The 26,036-nt window shown below is 46.2% G+C and overlaps 1 protein-coding gene and 1 long non-coding RNA gene across 2 annotated transcripts; both read right to left on the reverse strand.

Annotated features, from left to right (window-relative positions):
* Positions 1-15,981: 15,981 nt before the first annotated feature.
* BAMBI (BMP and activin membrane bound inhibitor) lies at positions 15,982-20,727 on the reverse strand. Its single transcript, XM_015620267.2, has 3 exons — positions 20,409-20,727; positions 17,239-17,529; positions 15,982-16,784 (listed from the first exon to the last, which is right to left on the reverse strand). Exons 1-3 carry the CDS (start codon positions 20,482-20,484, stop codon positions 16,366-16,368), a joined length of 786 nt encoding a protein of 261 aa, XP_015475753.1. The 5' UTR covers positions 20,485-20,727; the 3' UTR covers positions 15,982-16,365.
* Positions 20,728-23,115: 2,388 nt separating this feature from the next.
* Positions 23,116-25,821, reverse strand: LOC117245428. Its single transcript, XR_004500115.1, has 2 exons — positions 25,051-25,821; positions 23,116-23,911 (listed from the first exon to the last, which is right to left on the reverse strand). It is a non-coding gene; the product is annotated as an uncharacterized LOC117245428 (long non-coding RNA).
* Between the last annotated feature and the right edge of the window lie 215 nt (positions 25,822-26,036).

Raw genomic sequence — 26,036 nt, forward strand, 5'->3', positions numbered from 1 at the left:
TTACCTAAGATTTGAAGGATGTAAATAACTTGTAGCACTTGATCATGGCATTAGAATTTTCATGTAAGTCTGAATTTTGAGATGAGGCTCTGCACCCTCTCCCTGCTCACACATGTGCTTTGCAGCCACTCCTGCATGGTATGTCCTCCCAGAGCCAGCATGCAGCAAGAGAAGGGTGTCACCCCAGCCAGCCCATGCCCATGCAGAGCTCCTCCACCAGTGCAGCCTGTTCCTGCCTGTCCCCTGCCAGGGAAGAACCGGGACCAAAGCACTCAGCCCCAAGGAACAGCTCTGTGTGGATAGAAAACCCCACCAGCCCATCTCCCCCTGCCTTCTTCCTGATACAGCAATCTCCAGCAACCTGGCTTTCTTTTTTACTTTTTTAATCATTTTGTCTAAAATAATTAAAGGAGAAAAGAATTCTCCAAATAAAAATATTGACATCCCCACTTTAATCTGCACTCCTCTGAGAGCTGAGACCCTCCTATTAGCACTGTGCCAATGTGTGATTTCGTTACCTGAGTAGCTGATTATAGAGTAATTACAACCTTCCCTGGGCTGATGATTCTTTCTGTTTGTTTCAATTTCAACTTCCACAAATGGTGGGAAGTCCCTTCTTTGTTCCTGCCTTACTCTGCTATGGTCTGTATGTTCCCAATTCCGGATTTTTTCCCCCTGGTGAAAGGAGGGCTGGATAACACTTAGGTGTAGTTCCTGCCCCTGTCACGTGTAATTTTGTACTGAATGAGTAAATGTTCCTGTAATTTCACCGAGCAGCTGTCTCCCGTCTGGATGGCGGCACCGTGATACCGTTACCTGTTTATCTCCTGGAGGTAGAAGCACTGCTGGCAAGCCCCTGCCCATCGCTGTTTATGTGCAAGGAGTTAATACCCCAGCATTACAGTGCCCCTTGGTGAAACTATAATTAGGCAACGGTTTTATTTTACTGCCTGTGAACACTCCCTGACAGCACAGCCACTGGGTGCTTTCCAAACTGCTGCAGTTTCAGGTCCCAACCTGAAATTCTCATTTAGAGGAGGACTTTACTGCAGCTAATCCCTCAAGTACCTCTCTGAGGCCCTAAATTGCATGGGGGTGCTGGGGCATGGGGCTGGCTGGCGGCAGGGTGAGCCTGCCTGCTCTGTGCCGTGTGATGGCAGATCAAAGCCCTGGAGGGACACGGTGATGCTGCTGGGCTGAGCAGGCAGGGCAGGGGCTGCAGTGCCCCAGGAGCAGAGGTGTGAGCAGGCTGCTGGCCTGGGAGCCAAAGGCTGCTCGTGAGTGTTGATATGGGCATAGCAGCCCCACGACCAGCAGCGCTGGTGCCCACGGGAGGAAAGGAGGAGCAGCTGAGCAGCAATGCTCTTTTTCAGGGGAGCTATTTTTAATCACTGCTTTGTGGGTAGCCCTGTTGGCTCCCAAGTCTGTCTGAGGCAGAGGTGCAGAATATGTTGGAGGGCAGAACATCAGAGTAGCACTACAGGAGGACAAAGACAGTCTGTCTGCTGAAGCACAGGCTTGCACAGGACTGAGAGGAACACTTGCTCATCTGGGACTAAGGGAACATACCCAAGGCTTCTGTAGTCATCTCAGAGCTACTGTTATTAAGGCATCTATTTGGGGTTTTTCTTATCCTTCCAACACCAAATACCCTCTTCTTCCACCACAGTCTCCATGCCAACCACAGAAACATGCATGGCCTGGGAGGACACCAGCTCACAAGAACCTAATAAAACAAAAACTTATTCAAACCACTGCTTTTAGGACTACTCAGACGGTAGACAAAGGGGCAGAGTATAAGCAACTGGGGCAAAGATTTATTGGCAAGAAGAGTCACTAAATCTTTTGTCTACAGTGATAGGGAAGAGGAAAGCCAAGGCAGGGACAGACCATGGAACTGCAGGCAGCCCTGTAGTCACAAGGGTTGCCTAACCTTGTTGAAGTAGCTCTGCCTCCCTGGTGGGACTCGTCACCAGCTGGGCACCTACCAGCACCTGGCCAGGGCCTGTAAATCTCTTATGGTAAGGAACAAGGGTTGGGAAGTTTGAGGGGAAGGGCAGACCTGAGCCCTTGAGTGCTGGATGGCTGCCGTGCCACAACACTGCTGGAGGAGCCCTGTACCCCTCTGCCGGGGGACGCCCACGCTGTGGGACATCTGCTTTCTCTGGCACACTGGGCACTGTAAGCCCTGGCATGGAACTGGATGATCCTTAAGGTCCCTTCCTAAACCATTCTACAATTCTGTTGCAGTCCAGCTTCAGATACATTAAGCAATTAGAGAGTGTCCAAAGGAGGGAACAAGGATGGTGAAGGGCCTTGAGGGGAAGCCGTGTGAGAAGAGCCTGAAGTCACTTGGTCTGTTCCATTTGGAGGAGACTGAGCAGACACCTCATTGCAGTCTACAACTTCTTTGTGAAGGGAAGAGGAGGGGCAGCCACCGATCTCTTTCTGGTGACCAGTGACAGGACATGAGGGAATGGCCTGAAGTTGTGTCAGGGAAGGTTTAGGCTGGATATTATTAGGAAAAGGACCTTCACCAATTAGAGGGTGATTGGTAACTCTAACAGATTCTCCAGGGAGGAGGTCACAGCACCAAACCTGAGTTTGGCAAAAACTGACAGAGTTTAAGAAGCTTTTGGACAATGCACTCAGGCACAGGGTGTGACTCCTGGGGCTGTCACATGCAGGGCCAGGATTTGAACTCGATAATCATTGTGGGCCCCTTATAACTCAGCTTATTCTGTGATTCTGTGGCCTCATACCAAGCCAATTCCCAGCTTTCAAAACCCTGACAGATTGTATTTCCTTCACACGTTCACTCATAGCCGTGACTTACATTTCTGACATATGGACAACATGCTTGGCTGTCCCAGTAAAGTATGTCTATGCCTTCCCATCTTCAGCAGAGACTGCAGGCACTTCCAGTGCAAGGCAGAGCTGCAGCAACTTCTGCCTAAAGTAACATTTCATTTCCTTGCTACAGCTCACATCTATTGTCATCACTTTCATGCCTCTAATTAACTTGCATCTGTTTCATGTTTGAAGTTTGTAACACTTGCCCACTTTGGCTACAGTAGTTTATAACCCGACACTAAACATATGTTTATGTTTACTGCACACTAGCTCTGAATCCTTTGACTTAGCATTGTATCAGTTCATTATACCACTAATGGAGAACCTCTGAGACAGGGCTGAAGCCTAAGTGGCAATAAATTGGGGAATCATGTGGAGGTGGTTGGAGAGAGGTGGCCAGTGAGGACACGCCTGGCCTGACATTCAGAAATGCTGAGCACTTGCCACCCACCCTGTAACCACTGGGATTTTCAGCACCTCTAAACATGAAACCACAACAGCTTTCAGCAAAACTGTCATCTGGATCTTAAAGAAAGGACAAAAATCCTTTTCCATCTTTGTTCCAGAGGCCTTCAGCACATCTCACCTACCTATAATCTAAGTGCCCATTGTCCTTGTAATAGGGCTGATGAGATCTTCAAAAGGATTCCAGGAGGCCAGAGGGAGAAGGGGCTATATAATGTACCATATTGCACATATAATATATAGCATATTGCTGAGTAGTACTTAACACCTGCCCTAGCTGTTAGGTGACAGGCTGGTGTTCTGGCACCAGCTGAAGTGCATATTAAGGTCCAGTTGTCCATTCAGACCAGTTTCACATCCATTAGCATCAGTGAAGCTTCTTCTGTTTTCCACCAGACACGATAATGATGCCAACATCTGGGTGAAGTAAGCACACTGCCTCTTCATAGCCAGAGCCATTAAGGTGGTGCCTAGATAAATGTGTTTATTTTTCATACAGATAACAGGATGCTCCTTAGAGCTAATAAGTATTTGCTTTCCCTTGCATTGCTATTATCTCCCTCATTGAGAACTGTAATTAACATCATTGATCATTTGTGTAGTTTGCCTTCTAATCTCTTTTGTGCTATGGTGGACTGAAACTGCAATGTGCATTATGTCAATACAGGAAAAGTCACATTTGATCTCTGCCTTTACACTGATCTGATCTACCCTGAGCTGCATTACTGGGAGTTCCTGTGACACACCACAATAGTTGACATGGTACCTTCAATTTAAAAGGGACTGCCATGTATTTTCCATGCAGCTAAAGTATCCTTGTTCATAACACCATCACCAAACACTTGAATTAGTTGTTTCCACTTTTCTCATCGCTTCTTGATGGGGATAGACAGCCAAACCCTGAGGTTCTTCTTGGAGCAAGTTTCTATCACCAAAACGTAGGGCACATGGCATGCAAATACTGCTGGGGAGCCAGAGGGCAAAGGACCTTCCCCTCTCTCTCTCTCTCTGCACAGGCACCGCTCTCAAGAGGTTGTTTCAGACAGGACATTTTCCACAAGAATGTGATCCCCATCTGACAATTGAAAATGTCAAGAGTCTTCCTGTTATTGACAGCATACAGTGAGGAATAAATAAAGCCATGGCCATGATGTATCAGGACACGCTCTCTCATAGAACCTGAGATGCAGAAATCAGTGCTGTCTTGCTGGTCAATCCCACAAAGCTGGTTTGCAGCAACAGATACCTGCCCAAGCATCTCCAGGGCTGCTGTTCTTCCTGTTGAGGAGAAAGCATCAGTTGACAGCCATCTATGGTCATTTGTTTTATTCAGACAGCAAAAGCTACACAAGTAATAGATTAACAATAATAAAATTTGCATAGTAAATTGGCCTGGAAAGTAAAAACTTCTACATGGCTTTTCTTTTCTGACTTATGCTATTATACCTTTTCTATACTTATATACTCACATAAGTGTGAGCACACAGTGAGAGGCACACTGTGAAGAACCTCTGCTTTCCAAAGAGTCTCTGAGGAGAAAAGCCATGCCTGGCACGAGAGCCATTGCAGGACCCCAGCACCCTGGAAGAGTGGCTGGAAGGAGTGTCAGCTCCCTCAACATCCCCCTGGAGAAAGGGCCATCATTAGAGTCCAGCCAAGCCAGTCACAGCATCACCTAATCAAGGACAATCCATTCCAAGGCCACTAAGCTTTGCTTCCTCTCTGCACCTGGCAGCATGTGCCTTACACCTGGGCTGTTTTCCAGTAAGAAACAAGCTGGAAGAGAGTCAGCTCAGTTTCTGTTACATCTACCTGCATTGCTTCCTAACCTATTAGAAATCTGGAATAGGAAAAACGTATTTATTTTGGTTTGCTTTTCTCTCATCTTGTTGGCTAGGAAATGCTCTGACTCTTCCCTAATTTGGCATAAATTCAATGCACCTATTCTCAAACCTTAAGAGCAGTGAAGAATCCATTAAGCACATCTCCATTTGTTCCAGCAACAAATCAGTATATGGAGACATGAAGAAAATAATTTTGAACTACTTTTTCCATTATCTAGTTCTCACTTCCTGCCATTTCCCTTTTTTCTAGCCTGGCTTCTTTATTCTCCTTGCATCTAGCCCACAGCAATTATCTCAATATCTAGGAAAAAGCATTAGGTTTTAAGATCTCAGGCTCCCTTTTGACAAAGGCTTTACAATCCTGAGACACTAAGGGGAGAGGATTAAACTTCCATCTGTTTGCCTTGAGGGGGCAAAGCAGAGAAATCAGAGAGAGGTTTGAAGAGATGCATGTGTGATAACATTGCACACTCACTAGGCAGGAAAGTCTCAGGTAAAAGGTGTTTGCTTGGGAGTCATCCCAGTCACCAACTGGAACAGGTTCTTAAAAATTTGCTTTATGCACAGCAGACTAGAAAGATTCCTTCAGGTCCCTTTCTCCAGAGTATCTGATTGCCTCTTTAGATCTGTGCCATCTGCAATTTTTTGGACAGCAAGGAGGAAGTGGCTCGATCCTGCACTCTGCTGAAGCTGGAACAGAAACAGCAGTGTGGCTACACCCAGAGGGAGCAGAGAAATCCCACAGAGGAGCAGTCCTGTCCCTTTGCAGGTGTGATCATCCCTGGCACAGCCAGGGCAGCAGATCGTAGGACCAACACCTGCCCCTGCAGCACCCCAACCCTGGGGTCACTGTCCCCAAGAAGAGGGGGTGCAGGAGCCATTGCAGTCTGGCTCCTCCACCCTGAGCTGGCACTGAACTTTCTGGGGCCAGAGCTGAATGTGGCTGTGACTCAGCAGCCTCCTCTCCCTCACCAGTGGCTGGTGACTAATTGTATTTAGTCCCATTCTTCATTCTTGTTTTGGGGAGAACAAACATAAACAGACTCAGCAGTAATTTTTTCTATGTCTCTACTGTTTCCTCCTCTGACCAAGTAGGGGTTTTCCCACACACTCATCATTTTAGAGCAGCATTTTAAGTACTTTTTTCTTATTTTTAAGAAATAACGTTAGCATTTCTTGACTGGTGGGAAAAGCAGGAAGGAAACCTCAAAGAATAATTTCTGATTTTGTGCAGACTCTTGGGGAGAAGCTTCTCTAACCTGTCTATAGAAGAGGGCTGGTCTGTTCTGCGCAGAGTTTTGCCACAACACAAATCAGATGGCTTACCAGCACCCTGGAGAAGTCCACATCAGCCCTGGAAAGATCAGTTGTAGGGATGATTTCTCGAAGGACATGGCCCAGAAACATGGTGTCCTGGAAACAGGTCTCCTAGGAGGAACTTCGATCATCTCAAAGGCTGATCTGGAGACCTGTGGCTGCTGCCACACATCCTGGCCAGGGAAGTACATACCTACAGACTTATAGCTTCTCACACATGCTTGTGCATATACAGGTATCACTGCACATAGTGATCCTCTATTAGGGATCCCATTCCCACATCCATGTTTACTGAGAATCTGCAGCTCATATCTAGAATGGACCTGAAGAGTTCTTGAGAGTTGAAGTCTTTTTCCTAGCTGGAGAACATATAGATTGGCCAGAGGAAGCAGAGAGAGGAGCAAAGAATGAGTGTGTGGTCAGCTGGACAGGGCACTCCACTCAGGTTCTATTTGATATGTTGTTAATTATACAAAAACTTTAAACAATTATAAAATAATTTATTTACTGCCAATATAAAAATTAATTACATAATCCTCACCCTCAGCCAGAAGGCTAAGACAATTTTATTTATAAATTTTATAAACACATATTTCTAATGTATTTTAGAATATGTTTAACCCAAAGCTCACCAAGTCAGATGCTTTCCTGAGAGACAGGAGACTTTTGATCCAGCTTTCACTTATGCAATGCCCAGAGGACTGTTTAGAGGACAGCAGTGGCAGTGACAGTGATGGTGTCCCTGCAAGGCAATCTAGCCCCAAGTACAGTCTGCCAGCCTTTGCACCCCACAGTTAGGTGTTAAATTCAAGGTATGGGGTTACCTCTCTGCTCTCTCTGCAAGCTGATACCCTGCTGCCAGACGCCTGTGCTGTGCACCCAGCAGCTCCCACTGCTGCTGCCTCTGGTGAAGGGATTGCCCCTCTCTGGGAGTTGTGAGCTTTGGGGGTGCTGCCTGGTGCAGTGCCCATGAAACACAGCACCACAAGGCCCAAACTCACCTGACCCATGTGCTGTGTAATACAGCATCAGCAAAGAGCTGCATGCAATTGGGTTCAGCCCCATATGCTTCTTCCTGCTGGCTGCAGCCATCCCATCAGATCCTTGCCCAGTGCAGTCATCCACAGGCTGCAACAAAAGCCTCCATATGCTATGGGAGCACTGAAGGCTAAAAGCCAACTCATCCACATTGTATTACAGTGCAGGGATAAGTCTGTTGCTATTTCTGCGAATTTTGTATAGCATACAAAATGGATATTTTCAGGGGAGAAAATAGGTTTTTGCATGATCTGATCTTCCCTTTGTGCCAAATTCTTCCACCTTGATCTGGGAAAAAACTCTCAGTGACTTTTTTTGTCTGTACTCCACTATCCTGCTCCAAAACTCCATATTTCACTGCTGCTACTGCTGTTCAACAAACAGACTTTTAGAAAGCTCTTGGCAAAACACAAGCAAAAATCAAGGAAAAATGAATTTAGTATCTATGAGTCCAGGTGGGCAACTGAAGAAAATGTCTGGCTGTGGAGGAAACCAGTGAGATAAGATACTCCAGTGAAGACTGGAAATTACTCCTGTATATTGTATTTCTGATTTATTTTCACTCAATAACATATGTAGCAGATCCCCATAATCTTGCTATTGGATGTTTTTATCCGCTGTGACAAAAAAAATAGCATTCCCAGCTCTGATCAAGCAGATACCAGTCCATCTGTCCTGCAGCAGCACTTTCCTCAGGAGTAGACAACTCAGGAATCCCAATACTGCCAATTACTTACAAAATTGTCATATGTAATGAAATACTCTGGAAACTATTTGTGAACAAACAGTTCCCAGGATATTTCATTACTCACTACAAATTTGCAAATTGCTCATGAACAATCAAATATTAATATGTGGACAGGGTGCAGCCCCAGAAGGGATCCACTGCTTTGATAAGAGGCTGGCCGTGTTCAGCAGGCACCCGCTCGCTGCTGTACTCAGCACTCCTGCAGACTCATCGATTGCCACTGTAAAACAGGGAATGTCACTGAATGTTTGGCCATGTACTGAAGGTTGCTGGGGTGATATAACCTGCTTGCTCATAGGAGAAAGTCGAATGCGTCCCACGTGCGGAGATGCTCTGTACAAAGGGCTGCTGGAGCCCGCGGGGCGGCGGCTGCGCTGCCTCCAGCACGTGTGCAGCCCCAAGGTGGAGCAGACTGTTTTTCTGATACCATGTACATAGCACTCCACCCAAGCCTCCCTGTGTAAATAAAAAATAAAGTCAAATTATGCCAGTAAAGAGTGGATTACACTGGTCACTGGGAGTGCTTGTGTATGTTCAGCCGTAACCTATGATAAAGTGCTTGTCATAAAATTCCTTCTGGAGCCTGCAGCTCTCCTGGAAGCTGCAAGATGCCAGCAGAACCAGCAGCGTTTTGCTTCACACAGTGGGGGCAGCAAGGGGGGCACTGAGGAATGGGGCAGAGACCCAGAAGGCTGCACAAGTCACTGGGGCCATGGGGGTCCCTCTCCCTTGCAGGAGAAAGACAGGAGTGCCAATTGCCACCAGCAGATATAAGGAGACAAAGTCCAGTTCAAAGAGGTAAAGGGTGACAACCTTTCTACAGACAAAATTATCCTGCAGTCAGTAAAGCACAGCAGCAATCGGGACAGATAACAGAGCGAGTAATGAAGGAGATTACAAAACTCCACAACCAATCCATCCCATAGCAAAAAGTTGCTATAAAGCAATTTTAACCCAGCCTATAAATACAATTAGGAATGTTATGCTTTGGTACAAGATGTTTTTTTAAAACAAAAACATATGGCAAGTTTCATTTGCATTATGATAAATGAATGTGTGAGCAGGTCCCAGATTTGGTGCATTTTTTACAAACAACAACAAAAAAAACCTTATTTCTGTGTCTATTGATGCAGAAAAAGAAATTGTTTCCAGCTTCTGATATAAAAGCTTCACAAAAAAATCACTTAAAAGAGAGTGCTTTGTACTTTTACTTTATGAAGAGGAAGACCCCCAAGTTTGGGCCTATTCCATCCTGAGAGGAGACTGCTAGTCCATGGGAGCTGGCAGAGCCTGGCTCTGCTCGCCCACCTGAGAGTCCAACATGAGGGAACCACTCTCCCATCTGCTCTCCCACTACCAACAGCCAGGTGGAATTGGGTTGGAAGAAACATAATTGTAGCTGTCCCCTAGAGTCCCCCAGGGAAAAAAAAAAAAAAACAAATAAGGGAAAGGTTATTGTAGACTGATAACAGCTAGGGAGGCTGGGAACAGTACCTGTTGCCAGGGAGAGTTTGCCCCAGAGCAGGCAGGGCGCCCTGCACCTCCAGCCCTGCAGAAGGGCAGAGAAAGGCATCCAGGGGAGGGAGAGACAGAGCAAGGATGTGAGATGAAGAGCTGCAGAGAGATTGCAGCCAGCCAGCCCAGGACCCAGATGGTTGTGGGGAGATTCAATAATGAGGTTTTGTGGAAACACCATTGCATGCATTCATGTAACTAAAAGCCTGACCAGAACGTACTGTGTGTGACAGAAGGGGATGATGGCTGAGAGCACAGCTTTGGGCACCGGGTAGATTTACAGAGCTGGTCTTCTGCAGGCTTAGCAGCCATGTGATTTCCTGTGTGCAAAAGCATTAAAGGTTTTAGGTGATGGAAACTGTCAGGGTGCTCCTCCCTACACCACCTGCAGAAAGGGCCAGCTGCAGCCAAGGACAAGGCTCTAGAGCCAGGTGAGATGCTGCCCTGATAAACACACATCCACACTAATTTGGCTTCTGAATTGTGTCCAGCATGGGCTTTTGCTCCTCCATCAGCAGCCACAGCCAGGGCAGCCGGGTCACTACTCAAGGGAAAACACCGGCTCGGCGGCCACCAGTGGTGAGACTGTGACTGAACGCTGGCATCAACTCTCAATTCCCCTCCACCCTTTAGCAAAGCAAATGCCATGGCCAGGAGAGACTCCCCCAGAGCCCGCTGCAAGAGCAGCCCAGAGCTCAGCAAAGCCCTGCCAGCAGCAGGGACAAAACAGCCCCTGGGACCGGAATGAATTATGCACAACCTTAAGTATTTGCAGGATAGAGGCCTTAGCTCACTGGGTTAAAATACCAGAACAATATAAAACACCTCTACCTCTGGAACCCACTGCACTTCATAAAAATGCCTGGGACCCTGCTGGAACTAAGCCATTGTCGATAGCCATAAAAAATTGGTTAATAAATCTTCTTCCACTGATGAAATAGCTACTTCACAGCCAGAACTCAGCAAATTGAGCATTTCAAAGCAACCTGCTTGACACAAGCCCTGATTTGCACACCAATGCAAACATCCCCAGCCTGGGCAGGACCCTGAGCCTGTACTGTTCCTCCCTCCCCATTGTCACAGCCAAGTGCCAGGAGGAGATTTAGTGCACCAATATTTTCCTCCCGAGTGACAAGAAGGGGATTTACATCTGCAACCGCAGGCTTTTGGAGTGAAAAGATCCCAAAATTAGAGACTAGCCTGGCAATCAGCAGCCACTCTGGCTACACCAGTGGCACTGCCGGGGTGACAGTCCCCTGGCCCCCCAGAGCCTCCTCCAGACAGATGCTAGTTCATCATAGTGTCACTTCTACCTTTTTCCTTGGTTGGACAACAGGTAAAAATTAATGTTAAGAGAAAGGCAAGTGTTCATCACCTTGCTGCTCCACAGACACTGTCCCGAATTTTTAATCCAATAGGTTAAAAAGCAATTACAGAAGAGGCTCCATTCTTTACACGCTGTCACAAGTCAGTATTTTTTAGATGCAGCCAATAGTCAAGGGGAGCGAAATAATGTGTTTCACTCACTTTTCCCAACTGTATGGCCTTTGATATATTTAAGTAGTGTGATAACTAGAAAGAGAAGAATACTCAAAAATTTCAGTTTTGATAAAAAACTTTAAAAATGGAGTCACCCTATATTCATGCCAGTATGGTTATTTTATGAAGTCAGGGCTGACTTGTTCTCTTCCTTTCTGCCTACAGGGAAAAGAGCAGGGCTCAGCTGGGAGGCAGGACCTGCTTCCAGGCAGAAATATTTATTCAGTGAAAAGTCACATTTAAATATTGATGTTTCAACAGAACTTACTATTTGTTTAATCAAATGTTATAGATTTGCCTAGACAGTCAAAATGGGGAATAAAAAGCATGGTTTTAGGCCCTTTTAGCAACACTGAATGACTTAGAATCAGTGATGAGCAAATCCTAAATTTTTCAAATCCACGTGATTTGTGGCTCAGATTTCATGATAAATTATTAGGATTTGACTTTGTAAGACAGGTGTTTGGCAGCTCTAACTCCCAGCTCCCTCTAGGAGACATCAAACCAAGCATTAAACTCCTGCGGTCTTGAAAGTTCAAGTCAAGGTGGTTTTTGTTTTGCTTTTCCCCCTGAAGGTCAGTTCAGGATTGAATCCTTTTGTCAAGGTTGGCTGGAGAGCAGAAGGCTCTGTTAATCTGCAGGCACTGCGGCTCCCTCCTGGCTGCCTTCCCTTGCAGTTTGTTTTACTTCAGGATTCGCCCCCTGGGATTGTAAAAGCTGCAGATGAGGGTTAGAGGTGAAACAAAGAAAATGAGGTTGGGTGTTTATTTAGAGGCAGCCAGAATTCATAATGTTTGAGACACTTGGCCCCTCCCAAGAGATAATCGTAATTTACCAGCACCTCTACAGCACTTGTTTTTACCCAGAAATAAAACACAGTGACAGATCCAAAATACTTCTTCCCCAAGTAGCTCCTAGAACCAAAACAAGGAAGAACTTTTTTTCTGCGAAGTGACCAGTCACTGGAACAATACAAATATGCTTCCAGTGATCTCCATGTGGGAAAATATCTGAAAAAAGAAATAAAGGCAACTTAGCCTCCTTCAGAGACTTCATTTTTATATTCACTCAACTTGTGCCTAATTATGGTGGGGAGTTTTTGACCGTTGATGTTTTTTTCTTGGTAGATTCCCTTCTTATCCCTCCCCCTTTTTGAGGAGAAGGCCAAATTTTGCTTTCATTTATTCACTGTGGAACCCCACTGACTGGTACCTAACAGGCACATCCCATCTCCCAAGGCAGCCTGGTGATATATTTTCCCTTCTTCAAACCTTGTTTTAATTATCACAAGAGCAGCAAGAGAAGGTGCAGACGCATCCATTACACCTAAGAAAAAACCTTGCCCTTTTCCCAGGCTTTTTTTGGTGTTTGGCCTCTAGGGCATCATCCATTTGCAATGAGATCCCTGGATTTACAACAGAGCAAGTGGTTGTACAACAAAAACTGGATTCCGGGGTCCTGATAAGAGAAGACAAGTGTCCTGCGACCAGAGCCTGAGCAGTCACCCCACCTCTAATCCGGCTGAACCAGCTGACATCGGTGGTTTTATGCTAAACACACACCGGGGTGAAAAATGAGAGTGGCGCTCAGCTCCGGCAGCCCAGCTCCAGCGCTCTGCTACCAGAAGTGGCTGCTTACTTTCAAACTCTCTGCACAGGCTGTAATCACTCAATATTGAAACCAGATTTACAAGCTCTTTAGAGGAGAAGTTTGTGATTTCCAAAGCAGACGCATTTGGTATTTCAGAAAAAGGTCAAGCCCCCTGTGGAGTAAAGGGTTTTTAATAGAATCAGTTCAGCAGGAGTTAAGAGGAGACATACCAACCCAGCGGCTCGCAAAGCCAGGAGCGGCAGAGACATAAGAAAAGCTACAACCATTATTGTTTGGAGGAAAGAATCAGTGAAAGAGGCACGGGGTATGCTAAATTAAATCTTGGACATTTGATTTCATTTATTCCAAACCGAGAGACTTTCTCAGTTGGAAACAGAGGACTGTCCTTCTTATGCTCCCAGGCATGCAGCGGTTTCAAAGAAAGGAGTGTTTGTTATTGTCTGCGGGGGAAACCTGAGAGTGCTTAGCACAATGGCAAATCCAGGCTCTTAACTGAAATGCATTAAAAAGGATAGCCTTCGATTACTCTCACCTCTTCAGCCTCTGGCCAGGCTCTTCAGCCATTAATATTTGTCGCCTGCCTCACTAGGCTGGGTGAAGTGGCTGTCTAGGACTGCTTTGTTTCGTGCTGGTACAGCAGCCAGCAGCCGGGAAGACCAGGGAACATCACTAAGGTCTCTCCTTGCCACAGGAGGGCAAGGTTTCTAATTCCCACAAGTGCTGAGGCCTGCAGGCTGTATAAGTAGCCACTACAGAAATATCAGTGATGAAGCCAGCTACTGCTTACTCCAACGCCCTTTGGACTCTGCAGTCAGTGGTTTCAGTGAAAAGATTTGGGGCTCATTCCATAACTCACATAGCTGCTGCCAGACAGACACCAGAGCTCATAACACAATTTCCTGAATGTAAAGACTTGAAAATATATTGGAAATCCAGATTTCATATTGTCCTGGTTTTGGCTGGGATAGAGTTAATTTTCTTCTTAGAAGAAAGCTTAGAAGACTCATAGCCCAGAAACTCCCAGGCCTATCATCTACCACACCCAAACTGCAAGTACCACAGCAGGTAACAGAACCCCAGGAGATGGCAGCTGCTAACCCAAGCCCCATCCCCAGCTCTCTGTGGCCCTGCTGCCATGACTGCAGGGGATGGCAAACAAGCTCTTTTCTTCTTTAAAGCATCTCCACAGCAAGGGGCCAATTAGAGCATCCTGGTCTTACTAGTCTTTTAATGGCAAGCATAAATAGGCCCTTATGTATTCAAATCAGCGGCAAATGAGTGGTGAAGGTCACAGGACGCTTAAATGACTATACAACATGCTCCCTCTGATTGCTGGAGAAGGCACGTAAAAGGTTTAGCCATCAGATTTTCTAACTTGTCTAGTCACAGTAACTACTGGTGCAGCTACAGACAGTATTTCAGGTTTGTCTCTTTCAGCATCAAGCTCCCAGTCAGACATTCCCAAAAAGTAATACACTTGGCAGAGCAAACAACTGCCCTAGATTTTCAGATCAGTGCAAAGGAAGGACAGAGCTCTTATAGGAAAGCAGCACTTTGAAAGGTCAGCCAGAAGACCACAGGCCAGATTCCAAGAGAGTTGTGGCCACGTAATTTCTTAAACTTCAGCAGTAGAAAGAGGTAGAAGAAATCAGACCTAATTCTCTGCATGAAAAGCAACTCTCCAGGCACGTTGAAATAGTAAGAAGGGTCAGCAGCTTGAGGTACACAGATGAAACTTAATCCTTCTAAACTGCACTTTAATATTGCAAACGTGGGCACAGTGAGACCTTGGTATCCCCAAGGCTCTCACTGCACTTGGCCCACATGAGTGTTTAACTGTAGGGTTAAATTTGCAATTTCAGGACCTCTGTTTGCACAGCCAAGTGACCAACTTATCTCCAACAACAACCCTGCCACATCGTTTAAGTGTGCTTTCAGGAACACGAGCCTGTGACTTAGAGGGGCAGGTTTTCTTTGCTTACATCCCTTTGCATTTCAGCCTGCACATCCCAAAGCAATCTACCACAGCACACAGGATCAGAGCATTGCTGCAAGGTTGCTGTAACCCTATGCGCACCATCCGCTTCTCACTGCTGGCAACAGTAGGACTTCACAGCCAGAACAGTTGGCAAAAGCATTTCTAAAGCTTCTTAAAACACAGATGAATACTACATTCTTGCCAGGTTCTGTCTTCTGAAGCAGCATTTTGGAGGCTTCTTTCACCATGATGTGGTTTCAGCCTTTTAAGTAAGTATACTTTCATTATGGTAAAAGTCTAATATAGCAAGAAAAATAAATACAATAAATTCCTTGAATAATCCAGAGGTTGTTTGTTTTTTAGCAACTAAGCATTGAATAAATGAAACTATCAAGTGCAGCCAACTAGCAGAAGGAGTAAGAAACAACTAAGTGCACAAATATTGGCCAGAAAGAAAAGCCACCTATGCAAGAATAGCATAAAGGAGGAGCCAAAGATTAAAGTACAGTGTTGTTTCTTCAGTCCCACACAAAACTAGGAGCATACAGTACTTAGTTACATGATAGAAGAGTAAGGCAGATGCTTTCCACTGTGCCCAGAGGTGTTATAAACAGAGAAAAGCGGTTTTGGGGTTTCCCTCTCCTCCCCCAAAAAAAAGTTTGGGTGTAAAAGGTACAAAAAGAAAACAGATCATAGAAATAAGAATTGTGAAACGAGGGAAGACAGCCAGCTATAAAGAATTAGGAGTCTCTTTCTGACACATTTTGTAGGGGAAGTCTTTCTTCATTAACAGAGGAAGAAAAAGTTATCACACAAAGCTCTGGAAGAATTCACTGAGGGTATGAACAAAATGCAACAGCCAAGAATCGAGGATGTGGGTTCACAGCTCCTTGAAGTATAACACAAAGCTGCCACCTTCCTTCTCAAAACCACGTGAATTCCTTTGCAGAGTAGGAAAATAGTCTGCTTTCAGAACCTAATTGTTATGCATGGCAGTACCATACACACCTTGATTTGTTTCCCACTATCACCCACAAGAAAACCCATTTTCCAAAACAAAAGTCACAAGCAAGTTTCAGACAAAATATATATATTTTTTAAAAAATCTTTACAATAAGTCAGGAAACACAGGAGCTTACATACAGTTTATTATAATAAATCAGTTCTCAGCTCCCTACAGTTCAGATAACCCTGGTGACAGTGTTTACAACTTCTAACTTTTGCTTTCACAACTCTGAAGCAAACAATACATTTGAGTGTATTTTACTCTGTGCAAATAAGACAACTTTTGGAATCCTTCAGAAGAAATATCCAAGATTCTGTTTGCAGAGGTCCTTTTTTTCTCAAAGATGATTTATGAGAGTTTTTGTTTTAAGATAAAGTGCTCCTGTCCAGCAGAACCCAAAGGCCTTCAAGAGTTCAGAGAGTAAGTTTAGCCCAGATTAAAAAATAATTGGTCATACAAATTCCAGCTTCCCATGTCCGCTGTACATTCCCCAGTGGACCAGGGAAAGAATTTTATCATTGCTGAGGTCTGAATGTCTCATTTTATCACAGGTCATGCAGCAGTTCTCGTGACCAGTCACAGGCACCATGCATTCCAAGTCCAATTTTGCCACCTGCCCTTTTTTCGAATGATGTCCATGAAAACTGTAGTGCAAACGAGAGAGCATTTGCTGTCGCTGATCCTGCAGTCTCTTGTTTTCACTCCTGAGCATCCTCAAGGCCAGCATGATAAGGAGCACCAAGATTAGTCCACCAGCTATTGGAACAGCAATTACAGCTGCCCTGAACCATAACTCTTTTGAAGAAGTCAATTCTTGCACCTTGGTGATGAGATTCCTGCTGCTGTCATGTTGATACCTGCTCCCTTGTCCTGCAAAGGGGAAAAATGTGAAGCTTGTTTCAGGATTTATATATCCACTATATATTTATATATATATATAAGCAAGTCCCTTAAATCCCACACTGACAAGTTAAAGGAGCAAATGCTACACCCTGCAGTTTCTACCGAAAATACCATGTAAAGAAAAAAAACAGTTCCCAAGTCTGCTTATAATACGAAATTTCTTATCCCAATAGCCAGTTTAACTAGGAACACCACTGCCATTGGTTCTTAGAAGTCATGTCAAGATGGCAAGAGAAACTTCCAATATTAATGCAGACAAGAAAGTTAATTGGGTGAGATGTTCCTCTGCATCCAGCCACCTGCTTCTCCCTCTGGTGTCTCTACTTATACTAACAACTAAATAAAAGAAGATGCACAAGGTTTTGACTGTCGCTGGCCTGATGGCCAGAAGAGGGGATTCACTGAAGCTTTATTGCCCTACCTGAAGTATCGCCTCTGGACGGAGACAAAACATCGTGTAGTCCTCTGTAATTGCACATATCTTCATGACAGCATTCCAATGTGGATATGGTGGTGGTGGCAGAGTGGTTTTGTGCTTGTTTGGCTTGGCAGATCTCAGCTGTGCTTGCAATAGAGTCCAAGCAGCCATGAGTAAGTGGAGAATGTGTATTCTGAGGATCAAGCAGTCTGGAGAAGCAGGCGCTAAGCTCAGATTTGCACATATAGCCGGTTGCAACACAGTGTGCAGCATCACAGTAGCATCTGATTTCACCTAAAAAACAAAAATCATGCAAGAAAGGTAAGAATCTGGTCCTCTAAGGACACCTCACCCTATATCCTTATTAGCCACACATCATACAACCAAACTCTGTGCCAGTTTTGAGGTACTTCTCCAGACTGTAGATCCACAAGAGCTGGGGCTGTTCCCATCACTGTAAAGCGCCTACCTCCTTGTAACCTTAGTCCCTGTAAAAGCCTTGGGGCACTTGCTTAAATGACTAGTACTACAGTCCTTTGAATTAAAGCAAGAGCATTTCACTAAAACAGGGACTGGGGGAGGAAGGTCACAGTGGCTATTTTTTCTCCAAGGTAAATAACTAACGAGACCATTTTATAGCTACTTCCACTCGCTGTCAGCAGTTGCATTTAAACACATTTAAAGTGAAATACCAGTTCTAAAAGCAACACACACTTTCAGTCCTATAAGAAAGTCACATCTATGTTTTAACCATTACTCCAGGAACAGCATCCTATTTTATAAAAGTAACATATCTTTTAACTGGGCATAAGCACACAACAAAAATACCAGGTTCAAATATTTATGGTACAAATGAAAGAAAAATAAAATCGGAACTTCTGAATTGTTTATTACCTCTCAGTAGTGTGCCAAAATTTAAAAGGTTTAACTAACACCTTATAAAGCTATTAGCTAGAACCATTACCATCTAAGTCTCTCAGTCAGGAAGGTTTTACTGTGTGAAACTGAGCAACTATTTGTAATTTCTCCAGAAAATCTTTAAGTAGTTATTCAGGCAAAAATACTTTTTCGTCACTATTCTAGAACAAAAAAAGTTGCAGCTAATAATTGCTCTGTTCACCAGAGACAGTAACTCTCAATTCAAATTTAATGTTTTTTAATGGAGTGAAACTGCAAGGCTAAAGGCTCCCCCCTTGCCTCTCCCCAATCTCACATGCAATCCAACATGCTTGTAGAAAAGAGGAAACACTTAAGATTGAAAATCCCCTACCAGCTCTATGAAAAATCTCAGGAAACCTCAAAAATTTCTGAAGGAAGCGATAAAAAAGTTCCCTTCATAAAAGTCTTCATTTTGTGCTCTCCAAACTGCTCTGGTATGAATTAAACACGTCCTGTGCTGTAGCAAAAACGTACCCTTTCTAGGCAAGTTGCAATTCAAATGTAATTCAATGTGCCATCGAGCCAAGGTTTAAGAGGAAGCCAGACTTTGGAGACATCCTTGGAAGAATGGACTTAAAACTACTTCTGGTGTGCCTACTGTACTAGCCACCATAGAAGCACCAAGGCTTTCAAAGTTGACTAAAAAGTCAGATCTCTTCCTCCTACAGTCTGCACTTCAAAAATCAAGTTACAGGCTTTCCTGCTGCCACCCGTTCTCATGATGTTACCTACCAATAATATCTTAAAAAACCTGTTCTTCATGATCTTAAAAATCATCCCAAACAAAGTTAGCTTCCCCTCATCAGGGCTACCTTAATACTTTCCCCAAAATGCTACTGCAGGCTCCAGGCCTTGAAGTTCCCGCTGCTCTTTAATAACTCAGCTTAATAGAAGCCAAATGATGGACTGTCTCACTGTCTCCACTCCAATTCCCTTGGGCTTTCAGACCAAGTAATCTAATTTTTCATGAATTCACACTCACTGTCACCCAGCACGTTACAGAAAAAGACTTAATCATTTTCTAAGCATTCTATATGAGGTCTCCCCCCTATCCCTCCGAAAAAAAAAATAGTCTTCATAATTTTTGCACTGTTAAATCTAAGATGCAAACATGGCATAGTACCAGAACCGACAGTTCTTTCATGAGTCTCAACACAGTATGAGAATAAAGTGAAACAATACACATATTTTCATTGTAACCATTTATACAATCACGTTCAAAAATCTAAATTTTAATGCCCTAAGACAATGTTGCAAACAAAATCTGACAGGCTAGTCATCAGGTTAATTCAACTGCTTTTTAATTAAAGCCACGTTTTCAGTGGAACAGAACGGACTTTGTATTACTGTATTTCTGTCAATTCATAAAATTTCTTCCTGTGCTATGCAAAAGGCCAGAAAGGGTATTTAGTATTTTGAAACGGTGAACAATGCCCTTCTGTTCCCTCCTCTTTCTTGTTACTGTATGTAGCTATTAAAGAAAAATGTCTGCTTTTAGTCAAGATGGCTACAGGAGAGACTGCAGGCTTCTTTTAAAGCTTTTGAAGTCAACAGCAGCCAGGAGTCTGTGATCCCCTAATTATATCATTATCAGGCACATAGTTTCAGTATCTGCGACTTCACATCATTCAGTCACTCCCTGTTCTGCCCGCTTTGATGGGGCCAGCAGGCTCCCCCCTGCACGCTGCAAGGCTGTTATTTAGGGCTAATTACAGCCTTCCTTCCAAAATAAATAAATACCGTCGCACATCACCACCACGCTAACTTATCCTTTACCCTCCTCCCCGGAGCACGACGATTACCGGCAGCCAGCGGGTCGCCCCTACCCCGGAGCGTGCTCCCCGGGCGGCCAGACCACAAACCACGGAGCCCCGAGCCCTCACGGCGCCCCGAGCCCTCACGGAGCCCCGAGCCCTCACGGAGCCCCGAGCCCTCACGGAGCCCCGAGCCCTCACGGAGCCCCGAGCCCTCACGGAGCCCCCAGTTTCCAGCGGGCGCGGCCGCCCCCCCGGGACACCCGCAGGCCCGTGACTGCCCGGCACCGGCGGCCAGGTGTGAGGGGAGGGACAGAGGGACGGAAGGCACAGACCCGGCGTCTCGGCCGCCAGCCCCGCTCGCCACGGGATCCCGAGACAGCGCCGGGCCCGGCGGCCCCAGGCACCCCGCTCCCTCCGCCGCCGCCGCGGACCACGAGCCCCGCAGGAGCCCCCGGGTGCCCCGCCGCGGCCCCTCACCTCTGGTGAGCAGGACGGCCATGGCGCACAGCTCCAGTTGCAGCCAGATGAAGATGTAGCTGGAATGGCGATCCATTTACCCGGCGCCGCTCGCCAAAGCCCGCAGCGCAGGCACGGCAGAGCCGCCGTCGCCCGCCCGCCCCTGCCCCGCCGGAGCGCCCAAGTGCCGCTCGCCTGCGGGCAGAGCCGTGGTGCGGCCACCGCTGCGGGTCGGGGGGACGGCCGCGGCTCTCTGCCTTCCCCTCGCTGCTCCGCCGCGGCCGCAGGAGCAGCAGCAGGAGCGACGGCACGGTCGCGGTGCCCGGCGGGCGCTGCCTCACTGACACGGCGGCGGCGCCCCCGCCCCGTAAATACGGCCGGCGCCGGGCGCGGACTGGGCCGAGCCGCCCCGCCCCCTGCACCGCCCCCGCCTCGCCATTGGCTGCGCCTGTCCGGAGTGGGCGGGGACTCGCTCCGCCCCGCCCCTCCCGGCCCCCGGCGCGACCCGAGCCCCACCCGCGGCGCCCCCGGGCGGCGGCGGCGGCGCCGGGCGGGCTGGGAGCGCCGGGATCGGGCGGGGGCTCAGCGCCGGGAGCCCCGCAGCGCTGCCGAACAGCGGCCGCTGGCGGCACCGGGCGCCCTCGCTCGCCGCCTTAGGTTCGGAGCTCTCCGGGAGCGGGGGAACGGGTTCCGCCGGGTCCCCGAGATAATTCCCTACGGAGGCAGCAGCGCGGGGTTCCACTGAAAAACATCATGATCTGACTGCGAGTTCGGCAGAGCCGCGATGGATGGATGGATGGATGATGGATGATTGATGGATGATGGATGGATGATGGATGGATGGATGGATGATGGATGATGGATGGATGGATGGATGGATGGATGGATGGATGGATGGATGGATGATGGATGGATGCGGAGCGAGGCGGTGGCCAAGCCCTCCTGCCCGCGGTCCCAGCGCTGCCACCAGCACGGTCCTTGCCTGTCCGCCCCCGACCCGCAAGGCTGCACGAGGGTGCAGAGATGTTCCCCGAACAGTTCACTGGAACCGGGGCTTTTTTCTTGAAGTTATGGAAATTCTGCGCTTGGCCTTGGCGCCGCGTGGAGCCGACAGCCATCGGCTGAAACCGCGGTGCAGCTGGGGTGCCCATCCCGCCCCCCCTGCTGCTCGGGGGCTCCTGCACCTCGCACTCAGCCCAGCACGGTCTCACCCACTGCTGGCACTAACATGCAGCAAAAGCAGGCCCGTGGTACAGAGCTATTAGCGAATATACCCTGCAGTAGCTGTTCTCCTTCCAGCGTTTCCTTTCCAAGAACAGCTGTTGGGGATGGAAGCACGAGCTGGTGTTCTACCACTGAGCTCTGATACAGCTCCTGTGGGTCCTGTTTGGCTTGGACAGTTTTCCTTCACGTGTTGGTCTTGAAAAAAAATGTGCCCCTTAATTAAAATAACTTTGCTAACTTACTTTTCTTCTCTATTTCTTTCGTTTTTTCTTCTTTCTCTTCTTTCTTTGCTCATTATATTTTGTAAACCTTGATTTCTACAGCACAGACTGTTACCCATTTATGGGCAAAATGCTTCATATATTTGGGTCCACTACTAGTATTAAAGCTGTTGGATGATGTGTAGATAATAATAAAAAATTACTGGAGAATTTTAATTTGAAATTTTTTGTGAGTCTTTAAAAACATTTTCAATAGGGGACGTAATACCTCATGTTGGAGACATTCCTCTCTGAAAGAGAAAGGAGGAAATATGAAATCTGAGACTGAGATAACTCCAGTTTACTTTGGCAGAGAGGAACAGGCTGGATCTCTGACTAATTAGTGCTGATGCCATCACATGTTATAATGGTTTTACTGTGAGTCTTGTGATTTGCATATGTATAAGATAGATACACGTGTGCTGTGCTGCAGTCTTTCCACTTATGTTAGACATATTTGTACTCCACCACAAAGTAATTTTCTAATTCTTGTTTGAATTTAGAAATTACAAAAACAGCAGGAAGAGCCAAGCCATATCTCCCAGTCTGGCACCAGCTATCAGACACTCATTTGCAAACATACAAAATATCATTCATTATAACTTAGAATCATTACAGCAACATGTGCAATTCTGCTTCTCCTGTTCCTATCAATAGTGACAAGCACATTTAACAGATCTCATTTGTTACATGCAGTACCGACAGACTGGAAATGGCTTTTATTCATGGAGCCACATTACTGCACTAAGTAACATGAGAGACTCCCTGAGTATTATAAACATCCTGGCCAAGGGAGCACAGATAGACTAACCAGAGGGCAATGTGCTTGAGATCAGTTTTGAACAGCAAATTTCATTGACAGCTGTCAAGTTTGAGTTGAGAGGTACAATTTACTGTAAAAAAATTTCTAGTTCTGTATGCTACAAGCATGCATAAAATACCAAAACTGAGGGAGGGATAGCAGGGATCACTGACCAGCCTTAGCTTCCCCAAAGCAACTAAAGACTCTTTTGGAAACCTGTGGATTGGGTCAGAGTGCCAGGAGGGTTTGACCGACTTACTGTGTCTCTTCACTCTCTGGCACACTGCTCAGAGAGACATGCAAGGATTGTGTGGGGTCCCCTGACATACTATAACGTAAACAAGATAATTCAGCTTCTGCAGTGCTAATTTGCTTTTGTTTTAGAGACAAGAGCTAATAGGGCCGGATTGGCCTGTAAAAAAGGGACAGGAGACAGACCCAGTACAAAGCAATAATAACAACATGTTCTGCAACCAGAAGGAATGTGGGATAATGACTATAACGAACCATCAAGGAAAGCGTCAGGAGCCTGAGGCCGCATTACATGTCTCCAGCAGCCATGGGAGAGCAGCCTAAAGCCTCCACTTGAATGGACTACAGAGCCTGTAGTCAGAGCCTGCAGAGCACAGGGCTGCTCCCTCCCACCAGATACGTGAAGGCCTTTGAAGCCAACATGAACAGAAGGACCTGGTTGCAAAATCAGCCTCTGGGCATCTCACGGAAAGGGACTGCTTTGGGCAGCATCTCACAGGAGCACATTCTCTGCATCAGCTCAAAGCTCTGTCGCAGATGTGAAATCTTGTCTTTAAGAAGAAATTGCCAACTAAAACAAGAGATCCATCCAACGAGTCTTTGCAGGCCACATAAATGATGGTTTGATTCTTTTACTTCGTTTCAGAAGCCAACAGTTGCAGTGCCAAGTTTCTGGAAGGACTGACGAATCCTTCTAAAAGACCAATTCAGGTGAGCACCTAGTGTCCTGAACTATTCCAGAACAGCATTTCTCCTGACAGGCCAGCAAAAACTCAGGACAACACCTTCTCTTCTCTACAGTCATATTCCAGAAGAGGCTCAGGAGCATGTGAGTAGTGCAGCCGTGCAAGAGTCTGCTTCCAAATGTCAGAGTCCCTCCAGTGAAGTGCCAAATCACATCCATCACCTTCTCCAGAATCTCCATGTGCGTGAGAGTCCCAGCATGGGCATGAGATGATGGCCGCCATGAGGGGTTCAGGCCTTTCCTGCATCAAGGAGAAAAATAAGACAAGCCAAGAGAGAGATCAGCTTTGCAGCATTTTTTAAGTACAGAACTTTGAACAAGAGAAAAGCTCTTCTCTGGCTATGGGAACCCAGCTTTAGAAAAGTCAACTTCCTCCCATTGTTTTACTTCTTTCATATATTCTCTTTCTCTTTTGCACATGGATTGTCACTAATGCCTGTCCCTGCTGCTACTACCTATTGTTTATGTGCCACCACAGTAGCCTGTCTAGCCTGTCTACAAAACAAAGTCACAACTTCAGCCTGCAGGTGCCCCTGATTTCAGTAACTTACCCAGAAAAACAGTTTGGAATAAAAAGTAATTCTTTCATCTGACAGTTTTGAACACTATCATGAATTCCTCACCTTCCTGTAAATTTTCATGGCGTGCTGGCAACTCACCACTATTTCTTCCAAATCATTGGATGTAACCCTTCTGACAATTTCTAGAAAAAAAACCCATGTTTTTATACTATTATTCACTTGTTTGAACCTTTCAACAATGAACATCCCCTCTCCCAAAAAACAAACAAAAAAAATTAGGCAAAAATAAAAATTTATTAGAGCTGCAATTTGGAAATCCTTTTTAAATCACCTTTCTAGTCAAGGCATCACTGCAGCCCTGTCCTGGGGAGACCCACATTCCTCAGGGAGATGAGGATTTGCATACTGCTGGATCTGCATGCACATACCAGCATTTGTCAGTACTGCCACATCAGATGCTCATTGCACTAGCAAGGAAAGCCTAGTACTGCTGCTTTGGAGTCATTTCAAATCGGTGTCAAAAGCAACATTTGCACACCATATCCATTCCTTTTTGCACCTTGCAATTATGATTCATCTGGGAATTTCTCATTTGGAAATGATGTGAAGTTAAAAGCATTGGGACTGTTTAAAGCATCTTTGGAGCAACATTAATCAGAGTAGTTCGGCATTTTTTTGTTAACTGCTTAACACTAGGCAACAAACAATAATTGTTTTTTGAGTTACTAGCATTTGGGACATGACACACAAGCTAATTCTACTTCATTACATTTATTTATGCTGATTATTGCCTTAAAAAAAATAATTAAGGCTTAAGCTAGCTTAGTTTGGCATAAAGCTCAGGGGGCAGGGAACATACCGTGACTGTGCAATTCTTTGGGCTTTCCACTTGTGAGTCTGGCCATGGATTTACTGAAGCAAGTAGCCATTTCAGGATCCAAGGCTGTGCAGAGCCCACAGGCTGGCTCCTCCAGCCGCTCCCCTGTGACAGACAGGCTGCTGAGCAGGTTCCCTCAAGGTTAATAACTCCCAAGGAGCCTTACCCCTGTAACTGGGCAGTTCAAGGAGGTGGATAGAGGCCTGCACATTACTCCCTGCTCATTTTCAGCAGCAATTAGCGTGTCCCCAGTGAAACTCAGTCACCTTCAAACTGGAGGAGGGGAGCTGCGTTCCAGAAATGATCAGTGATACATGTTCACCTAAAATAAGTAGGAAACCAGACTAGTGTCTGTGTCGCGGGATCCACCTCTCCATGCATGTAATATATTATCCAGATGGCACCAATCTACATCCCCCTCAGACACAGGACATGATAAAGAGACACTACTTAAGAGGCCCAGAAAGTGAAGCATTTCCTGTCATGCTCATCACTTTACTTTTTTTCTTCATTTAAAACGAATTCTCCCTCCCCCAAACGAGCTGCACTCCTACTCCTCCCAATCAATAGGGCGATTTGCATTTATCCTCCTGGAGGCATCGCTCCTAGAATCGGGGCCAGAGCGATCCAATCGATAGGAGAAAGCTGGAGCAAGACTGGAAAAGAAGCAGCAGAGAGATTTCCCCCAGGGAGAAATGCAAAACACTGGAGAGAGGCAACAATTACTGTAATTGAAGGTAATGAGGCCGAGGCGCCAGCTCCAGCTCTGCTTAACATCATTCAATACAAAGTGAGACACACATGAAGGAGATGGCCCGAGCCCGGCCGGCCCCGCGGCGGCGCAGCCCTGCCTCTCTCCCAGCCCCGCACCCAGCCCCGCTCCCATCCCCGCTCCCATCCCCGTCCCCGCTCCCATCCCCATCCCCGTTCCCATCCCCATTCCCGTTCCCATACCCATCCCCCTTCCC

This window comes from Parus major, chromosome 2 (genome assembly GCF_001522545.3).
Source record: "Parus major isolate Abel chromosome 2, Parus_major1.1, whole genome shotgun sequence".
Classification (NCBI taxonomy): domain Eukaryota; kingdom Metazoa; phylum Chordata; class Aves; order Passeriformes; family Paridae; genus Parus; species Parus major.